The sequence below is a fragment of the Lactuca virosa genome, chromosome 7 (assembly GCF_052849685.1).
Source record: "Lactuca virosa cultivar CGN04683 chromosome 7, Lactuca_virosa_CGN04683_v6, whole genome shotgun sequence".
NCBI lineage: Eukaryota > Viridiplantae > Streptophyta > Magnoliopsida > Asterales > Asteraceae > Lactuca > Lactuca virosa.
The window spans coordinates 62,112,101-62,122,680 of NC_136432.1; the positions used below are offsets into that span (position 1 = coordinate 62,112,101).

Here is a 10,580-nt window from a genome sequence, read left to right on the forward strand (position 1 = left end):
TTACTTGTTTTTCGCACCCTTTGCAAGGTTTATAATTTTTATGAAACTTGAAGGTGTGTGTGTGTGGAAAAGATACCTGGACCAGGGTGGATGCGATTAGCCTACCGCCTACTGCACCACCAATGACATGACCCATGGATCCGAACCCTATCATTATATACACCTTAATTGGTTGAACAACCACATCTGCAGCAACTGAGAGTGAAAAGTAAGGTGGGTCCTTTTTGCGTGACATTTTAAAGAATCTTTGATTCATCGCATAGTAAAACATGGCTTCCACAAGTAAATTTCGGTGGTCTTTTACAGTTTTCAGCTCATCCACTTGTGACTTGCAGCTGATCATGACTGCTGACTGTAACAAAAAGAAAATTTTATATTACATAAATGTGCATGTTTTGCTGAATGTAACCCCAACAAACATATGATATTAGTTGTCCACTGAAACTGAAACAAGAGAAGAAAATATATACATTAGGAAAAAGAATAATCACCGCATTATAATAATGGAGAACATAACCTTAAGCCTGTCTTTTGCTCGATGGAGCCTTCATTGTTGAAGGAAGTGATAATCCGCAAGGCAAGATTTTCTAAAATGTGTAGGAACAACTTGTCGGCATTCTCAGCATTTCTTTTAGCTTCTTCCTCCTGAAGATAAAAGACCATGTTAATTAGAGTCCTTGTCAAACGCGTGAAGGTTCTGTATACAATTCAGCCTTACATACAGTCAGTTCCTTCTCAATCATTTTTATTGAAGCAAGAAGGCGCTCCTCATCAATAAAAGGAAGCTTGCAGATACCCTACAAAATAGATATTTTTGATACATAAGAAAATTATAGGCATATTAAACATGGTTGTTGAAGGATCCATAGGGCGTTTGGAACAATAATCGTATCCCCTAACCTGCCAAAGAAATCTTTTCCCATCCGTGTCGACATCAAAATCTGAGTATAAACGACATCATATGTATATAATCAATAGTGTTCATAAAGATATTAAGAAACAAAATTTATCTGTCAGACAACTTAGAATGGGACATACCATCAGTATAGACATCAAGAATCCTCGAATCATCAGTTGTTATGAGTGACCGATATGAAGGTGGAAGTGCATGGGCACTACATGAGCACAAATTAGATAAGATCATGAACAAAACCAGATCAACCAATGTAACCATGTTTCTAAAAAAGAAATTTAAGAACATACCTAGTTTCACCTAACAAAATTTAGTTTAACCGTTGCTTAGTTGTGATAATCTACAGCCTGAAAAGAAGGAATGCTCACAAGAACGATCCCTAGCTACCATGTCTGAAAGAAGACCGTTTCTGAAATTATCCGATATCTCACGCATGTAAGATTTTAATTTCTCCTTCAATGCTTTTGTATTCTCAGCCATCTGAGACAACAAGAAAAAGACATTTCATATTGAGCAAGTATATGATTTGAAAAGATACAAAATTGATAGCGAAGGATAGTAATATATCGTACTTGCACATGATGATCGGGTGATTTTTCGGTGTATGGTGACCCAACATCAGAACCAACAGACGAGCCCTTCTGATTGTGAGCACATCTACTCACAGGAAACAAATTGTCTTCTCTGTTACCACTCTGTATGAATGATTTCTTGTAAAAATATGTTTGTAACAGCTATTATAAAACTTAATGAATTTGTAAGAAATTAAAAGATAGAGAACCTTATCCTGTATCGAAGTTTTCTCTTGTGGAAACAAATCATCTTCTTTGTTAACCTCCTTTTTCATCACTAACCTGTTTCCATTTTTCAAAAATTCAAAATCATAGAAATCAATATTATATACAATCGCAAAGAATGAGTTGTATATATCAAAAACAGACTCTTCTAGGGTTATGAAAGAGACTAAATTTATTACATTACATCATTAGCTACCTTTTCCATATTCACAAGATACCCTCCAAGTTTCTTAAACTCGTGCTTGTACACATAAATCAATACATTAATTGCACTCTTATCAAGAATGATAAAAATTCAGAATTTGGACTTTCGATACACTTTTTTGGTAAACTCTAGCAATTTTTCATCTTTGTATTTGGTCATCATCAAAATTTTCTTGAAACAAAATAGCTAAAAGGATAAGGCATTCAAACCTCAGGGATTTCCAAGGTTGGCATAGGCGGAAGAAAATCATTTCTACAGCTTTCTACTAGAGTGTTTGGATTAAATGTGTATGAAGAAGCATGTACTGTAGGAGAAAAACGTACAAGTGTCTCGTGGTCTTTGGAATTTCTAAATCTTCTTGTTCTTTGCTGGTTCATTTTGGCTTTTGTAATGACCAAAAGTCTTTAAAAGTGAAGAAAATTTCTCACCTTTTTTAGAGGTAGTTGAGCAGTGAAAATGACGCTCTTAGCATCATGGATTCTTTCTGTAGCTGGATCACTGTCAATGTGAAGAAAAGAAAAATTGAATGTGAGCACTTGATCTTATAAAATCACATATTCAAGACCCCTTTTGTAAGATCCATTAAAACAAAGCAATCATAGCTAAAAAACTTTCTCAGAGTAAAATCATCGAACAGTACTGTTTGGAAAATCGGTCAAGAAGTCATTGACTTACATAACAACTAAGTTTGGAAAATCGGAGTAAGGTCTGAGGGTTCTTTTGTCAGGGCTTGAACTCCAGCACCTCCAAGAATTATGGCATGCGATTGAAAACCAGGCTCGACGACCCGCTGACCTCTGCCCATGGAATGGAAGGGGTGAGAGAAAAAGAAATTGGGACCAAAAAAGAAAGCAAAATTTTAACTTATTCATCTTCATTTATTATCATATTGATGGGAGGAGAGGATTGCAATTACAGAAATCTAAACATGGAATAGCATATACCTGATTAGAATCACCCCCTCGACGAAAAGAAAAAAAGGCGATGAGGGCGTTAGATGGAGTGTAGACATGGGTAAATGTTGATTCAAGCCCTAGAAATCGCTCCAAAGGGGTCGGCAATGGGAGGAGAAACGATTTTCAATGTAAGATAAAGGACTGAAATCTGTTCGATTGCTTCGATTTAGGCGTGAGATGCTGTAATTTCCGTTCAGCTCCACTGCCCTAGGCTAAAAAAAATTAATATACGATTAATTTTGGTCCAATTAAACTATACATACCATAAAAGCTCTCGAAAACTTGATGCCCCCAAGATCAATGATGTCCTGGGCCATGGCCCTACTGCCCCCGTTGACTGACCGTGGTCGAGAGCTTGCTATCTAGAAGATTGTTTGTCATAAGATGGTAAACGAGCACCATGACAACCACTACAACCACCATATGTGCAACTATAACAACCGAAGCAAGAAGATATGTCTGTGATTAGGGTTTGTAGAGAGACGGGAAGAAGAGAATGAAGGGAGATCTTGAAGCGGGGTATTTAAAAAATTTAGAATTTTAAGAGGATTTGATTTCCCCTGAACGCGCGTTTTGAGTGAAAAATTATAAAGCGACACTCACAGAGGACACACATTTTAAATAAGCGCCCTTCGTGTTTGTATTTTTTTGTGGTTCAATAATTTTACGGCACGCAAAAATGCGCGTCCTAAATTCTTCAAATTTCTAAAGATCTGATATTATTTTTAGGGCACGCCCTTTTGCGTATCATTAATCAGTACGTGTCGTAAAAAGCGCGTCATTAAAGGTCTGTTTTCTAGTAGTGTCAAGAAAACCACCATCATCGGGTTGCAAGTCCCATCAGGAAAGAAATCAGTGAACAACGAAAGGGTTAATGATGGTGAGTTTGTGGCGGTGAGATTGAGATGTAGCGAAGGTTGTGGTGGTGACGATGACAGTAACGGAGATGGTGGTCCACCTCAAAATTTGAACTGAATCGGGATTGATTGATGATTTGTAGCGATGATTTCCATGATGGGGTTAAGTTTGATGGTGGATGTAAAGGAGCGACAGAGGGATGAATTCCTCCACCATCTTCAGGCGGTGAAAGTGGTGATGAAGAATTTGAAGCAGGTAGTGAAGTGAGGGTCGGATCCATATGTCAAGGTAAACATTTTCCGACTAATAGAATTAGAATCAGTCTACATGAAAAATCATAAATTCATCTGCAACTTGTTTGAGCACCCCTATAATTTTTTAGCAACAAATGTGTAGTGGAGAGGTTGTCATCGGATTTAAAGAAGGGATGGGGGAGGGGGAGACAGTCAGACAGGTATAGAGTAAAAGGTTAGTCAAAATGAAATTATGTATACAGTTAGAGAGTGATAAATTCGTCATTTTATATGTACTTAACTATTCTTTTTAATGGAGTTAGTCAAAAGGACTAACCGTGCTTGATTTTGAAACCACAAGGACCATCGGTGTTACCCTAATGAAAAATATCCTTAAGTTGCTACTTTTTGCAAACTACAGTAACCATTTTTAAAATTTTATCTATTATTTTTGTCCAATTTGTTTGACACGTGTACCAAAAGGGGGAGACATAGAGTTTTTTTTTACCACACAATAAAACCCTTTTGGTTTTCTTTTTAGGATCAGAGTTTCGAAAGTTTTTGTTATATATATAATGGAAGAGGTAAGAAAAGATAAGAAGCGGCTAGAAGACAGGTCCATGTATGTTCCAAGAAGAGAATGTGCAGACCTTTTTAGGTTTGCGGTCTTCTACAAAACAAAGAGTTTGTGGGACCAAACATGTGTTTATACATTTCGCATTTGATACCTTTGGGTTTCTCGCATCAGAGACAGTGTAGCTCCTCAACAGTGTCTAACGTGTCATGCATAGTTATGGTATATCCCATAGATCCACGGATGTTATTTTCAAACGAATTAGTTTTGTCATCCAAAAAAGGATAGTGACACAACTTGTTGCCGATTGTCTTATGTCTATGTATTGACTTATTTTTGTTTAATATCAATTTGATAGGAATTGAAACAAAAAAAAAAAAAAAAAAAAAAAAAAAAAAAAAAAAAAAAAAAATAGTTCAATATATTTGAGCTTTTACAAAAAAACAAACACCACAACATATTTTTTTTTTCCCTTTTAAGGCGGCACTGAATTTAATTATTTAAATCCGTAGGGAAAATTCTACTTCTATAAGATGTATGACATTGTAGCGCCCATGCTTCATTGGTGAGTGTATCTGTGTTACTGTGTATATGCCTCTGTGCGAAGAAATAGTATGATTTTTTTCAAAATCAAAATAGTTAGGATGTACCCAGTTGAATACATACATCAACGTTTATTAGTTTATATATGTTTTGAAACTTTAGGACATGTGATTTTTTATGATGAAATGAAAACATGTTACAAAATGGCTGTCTGAATGACTGAATACTAAATCCCAACACTTGAGCAGCTCTTACTGGAACACAAGAAAGGGATAGACTAGCTAGAGGCAAAATCGGTGAGTACTATTTAGCAACCTTTGCATATATACCAAAGTACAGTGAGATATGGTCAATATAAATTCTTAGGATGAATATTTATTTTAATATTGGATCCTTTTTGACAGATGTTTGATTGTAATTGCATGAGGGAGATATCAGATAAGATAAGATGACACGTATATATCGTTAAAATTTCAATGACATGATTTCTTACACATGCATATATTCATATCATATGAATTTTTTAATCAAATATTCTTTATTTTAGAAATATTTGTATCCACGGATATTTTTCTAACAACCATCTCTAGCTTTTAGCAATTGAAAAACGTGGATCCCGTGAAATGTTTTTTAATGCCAACTACCATGCCACATCAATCAACTATACAACCCTTGTTTGGCCGGTGTCTATATATAGCCAAGCACCTAATGGGCTAGATATTCAACTTCAGTTCCACGAAGAACATTCCCACCTTATCTGAAAATACACTCAGATCTAGCAAAATGGTATACTCTTTCACCATATATATTCTGAGAGTTTGTTATCTATATATTTGGGAATGTTAGGTTTATATGATTATCAGGTTAATTTACATCGTTTCTTGATCATTGCTAAAATTCTTTCAACTCTTTTAGTAATATTTTATGTTGGATCCATATGCAGGCAGGGAGTACTGTATGGCTTACACCTTGGGGAGGAAAGGGTGGAAACACATGGCAATTCATAATACCTGATGGTGCTAGGATTATCAAGATCAGTGTAAGAAGTGGAGACATTCTAGATTCCATCTGCCTCACTTACAAGGATGAGTCTGGCTACATTTTTTCTGAAAGATACGGTGGCAATGGTGGCTCACTCCATAATGTAAGCTGTAAATTCATTTGTCCAAGCGTATATAATCGAAGTTAATTAGGTTCTTATTTTATAATATAGCAGTCATGATATTTGTATTTTGGTAATTTCAGATTGAATTCGCTGACGATGAGAACCTCATCGGGATTAGTGGACGTTTTGGAACATTTCAAAACTTAACGGTGATTACGTCATTCTCTTTTCAGACCAACATTAAAACTTATGGGCCATTCGGCTTAAAAGGGGGGACTGATTTCTCAATTGGGCTGGCAGAAGGTAAGTTTTTTGGATTCTATGGAAGGAGTGGGAGTTACATAGATGCTTTGGGTGTCATTCTTCAGCCGTAAACATGATATATGGCAGCATGCATGTATTTTATAGGTTTTAAGATCGTATCTAGTCGTTTCTTCGATGTTAGACTATAAAAATAAGGTCGCATTCGAAGTTACAGTTACAATAAGCACACTTGTTGTGCATTTGGTTCTTTCATGTACCCCTTGAAGCGTCTAATTATAAATGGATATTTCATGCTTTCTTCTTTGCTAATACTTCTACCATAAATTTCGTTCTTCTTGTGTTGATTTCTTTAGTTTACACAATAATCTTCTTTTAGGGACATATCCTTTTCTTTTGAAGTTTTTGAGGACTCCCATTTATCCTTTCATTCATGTAACCATGCACATAAAGAAGAACCAACATACAGGTCCGCTATGTCGCTCAATGGAACATCTAAGGGGGGTTTAAGACTTTAAGTCATCAAAACTCTTTTTATATTAACTTAACATATGAATCAGTAAAATTCTCAAAAGAAATGTTGTTCTTTAGAAGGCCATGGAAATAAAATAATAACTTTGTCACTTTACTACAAAACTGAACCACTTCCGACATCCAACACGTACCGTGGGAATGAAATATGGGGAATATGAACTTTGGTAGAGGGAATGAAATATAGAAGTGGGAAAAATTAAAGAGAAATTAAACCTCCTACCATTTAGGCCTACAATTATTCCTGCCCACTAAAATTATAACAAATGATATATTCCTAATATAGCCTTAATGAGTTAGTTAAAAAAAAATATGAAATGATGACACTTATCATAATTTTATTGGGTAGGAACATTTGTAGGCATAAGAAGTAGGAAGCAATTTAATTTCTCAAAATTAAAATATTAAATTTTATTTTCCTTAAATTATATTAAGAGTAAATTACATGTTTGGTCCTCCATAGTTTGTTGAAAGTAACACCTTTAGTCCATAATATTCATTTATTGCAGTACTCTTAGACCATCTCCAACCTATTTCCATTCCCCCCCCCCCCCCATAAATGGAGTAAATAGTGTTTCATCTCCAACCCTACTCCATTTTCTACCCCATTTTTTACCCCAAAAAGTATATTCCTAGAATATTCCATTTTTATAACTTATATATATTGTCAAATACACCCCTCTACTAATTAAACTCTATATTTATGATTAATTAATATAAATTAGTATATAACATGATATTATAAATATTAAATATTGCATTGAAATTATAATTAGTAGATAAAATAAACTAGAAATGTATAAAATAAAAATGAGAGGGACTAAAATTGGCAACCAAACTTCACCTCCATTTTTGGAGATATGAATAGTATTCCCCCATATATGGGGGAATACTATTCATATCTCCAAAAATGGAGGTGAAAATGGGGTAGGGTTGGAGAAGAATGGGGGAAGAAATGGGGGAATAAATGGAGTTTGGGGGTGGGTTGGAGATGTCCTTAGTCATTCATTTGGTGTTTGGTTGCACCTTTGTTCACTCACCCTAACTACTGTTATTGTCAAACCGTTAACCCCCTTATATATGTGTCATGTACACCAGGAATACCAAAAATCCCAAGACCTAAGAACATAAGAACACTATAATAGTCATCTTCATCCTAACCTATATGTTTATTAGATACATAAACCTTCAAATCCATCAGTTTTGATATGTGCAAATCGATGTTGAATCAGGCTTTGCAAGTTTAATCAATGTTAAGGTTCATAAAATAAATTAATTCTTTTGAAATCCAAATATAGGATTGAAATCGATACCTAAACTAAATCCTCCTACCTACAACATAAATGATTTCTTCTTCAACCCTCGTTCTCAAGTTGACTTAAATAAGCACATCACCAAAGAACATGATTACAAACACGTTCAAAAGTTACTATAAAGATTAAAAAGTGTGTTTTTAATAGATTGAAAAATACAGAGCATACAGGGGATATATACATCTCGAAATAGCTACAAAGGAGGCAAAGAATAAGGAAACTAATAACAATAAGGAAACAATAGAAAAGAAATATATACAAAGATTATTCCCTATTTGGCTTCAGCTGAGGAGCGGGACACCACTTATTGCTTCTTGGATTTCCATGATATGGGAGCCCCTCTCAAAAGTAATTGATAACCGGTCCTTGATCTTCTAGTATCGGGGCATCCAAGCCAGTCAGAGTTGGTGTAAGACACTAAATTCATTCCTCCTTTTTTTGGGAGAAGTATTCCTTGACCTGTGGTGGCTTTCAGGTACCTTAGCACCGACATAGCAGCCTCCATGCAATGCTCACGAGGATCTGCAACAAATTGACTTAGAACATTAACCGTGTAAGTAACATCTGGCCTAGTTGCTTATAAATATAAAAGTGTTCCTATGAGTCTTTGGTATTTGCTTGCATCGACCCGATCTTCTTCGTCATTCTTCCCTAGCTTTGTGTTATGTTCCATAGGGAAGGCGCTTGGTCGGCATCCCATCGTTCCACTATCCTCAAGAATATCTAGAATGTACTTTCTTTGGTTGAGGACCATACCCTTTCGTGTATGTGTTACTTCAATGCCCAAGAAGTATTTTTGAGTGCCAAGGTCCTTGATACTAAATTTTTTATCCAAGAAGTCTTTCTTTTCTTTAATTTTGTTCGTGTCATTTCCCATAATAATTACATCATCGACGTATATAAGGGTTGCGAAGAAGGAATTCTGGTTTTTGAAAATGAGTAAAGAGTGATCGACTTGTGATTTTTTAAAACCGATCTCATGCAGGGATGAGGTGAATTTTTGATACCAGATTCTCGAAGCTTGTTTTAGCCAGTATATTAACTTTCTAAGACGGAACACTTTATTTTCTTTACCCTTCTCGAACCCCTATGGAATTTTCATATAGATTTCTTCATTGAGATCTCCATGTAGGAACGCGTTGTTGATATCCAGTTGGTTGACGATCTAATTCCTTTTGTGTAACATCCTGTTCCAAATCGATTCCTAGTCTGAGGTTGTGGCCCGAAGATCGGTCATCATAAGGATTAGGGCTTTTGAAAAGGTAAGATCTAGGCCCATTTGGGTGCGGGTGATGCATTAGAAGTGATCCGGTGTTCGGTTCGTATTTTAGAGCCTAGGGGTATTTCGGTAAAGTGTCAGTTCGGGCTTTTATGGAAAATGGATTTTTTTTCGGAAGGTCTTAAGAAAGGTTTGAGTTGTTATAAGTGTAGGGCTTCTCGTTACCTTTCTGTGGATATAAGGATCGTCGGAATCGGGCTTGTAACGAAGAAGTTATGGCCTTCGGAAGTTTCGTGATTTTCAGGCTTAGCCGAGTACACGGGGCATACACAAAGTGTACGCGGGGCGTACTAGTGAAAAAGGTAGTACGCGGGGAGTACCTTGGATTACGTTGGGCGTACTGACCAGGATGGTCGCGAATGTGTTGGATTAGTGTCTAAGTCCATAACTATAATTGGTAAGACTTGACCCGACCCGACATGGTCCATTTGGGTTGCATGGCATCATGCATTTGGATAGACTATAATGAGAGAAATAACACTTAAGGTTGGTTAATATATTATAAGTTCTAATATATTAATAAGGTTATTTTAATTAGTATTGATCAAGAATTAATTTGGAATTAATTAAGTGATCAAAAGGAGACTAATTAAATATATGGGTTGATTGTGTAAATCATTCATTCTTATATATGTGGGCTTGTGATCCAAGATTCCTTATGTTGGACTAAGTCCATGGGGTGACCCATGGATACTCCATGGAGGTTAAAATCCATGGAGCATAAGGAATGGGTAAAGTTATGAGTTACATGGTGTAACCCTAATAGCCACCATATAAAAGAATCCCATGGCTCAAGAAATCGTGCACTAATGTGTGAGTGTGAGGGCTAGACGATTTCAAGGAGTGTTCAAGTTTCTCTCAATTTATTCCAAGTGTATTTGGTGTTGTGTGAACCATTTGAGGTGTCACACTTGGGGCACTAGGCACTCAAGCTTCATGAAGACATTCTACATCAAAGAGGTATGTATTATATCTTGTTATATTTATTATTTTGTATGCTAGATTAGGATAA

The 10,580-nt window shown here is 35.9% G+C and overlaps 1 protein-coding gene across 1 annotated transcript; it reads left to right on the plus strand.

Annotated features, from left to right (window-relative positions):
- Positions 1–5,738: 5,738 nt before the first annotated feature.
- On the plus strand, positions 5,739–6,757 carry LOC145125262 (jacalin-related lectin 19-like). The gene is made up of 3 exons (XM_079060748.1): positions 5,739–5,865; positions 6,023–6,223; positions 6,325–6,757. Exons 1-3 carry the CDS (start codon positions 5,863–5,865, stop codon positions 6,556–6,558), a joined length of 438 nt encoding a protein of 145 aa, XP_078916874.1. The 5' UTR covers positions 5,739–5,862; the 3' UTR covers positions 6,559–6,757.
- The last annotated feature ends 3,823 nt before the right edge of the window (positions 6,758–10,580 follow it).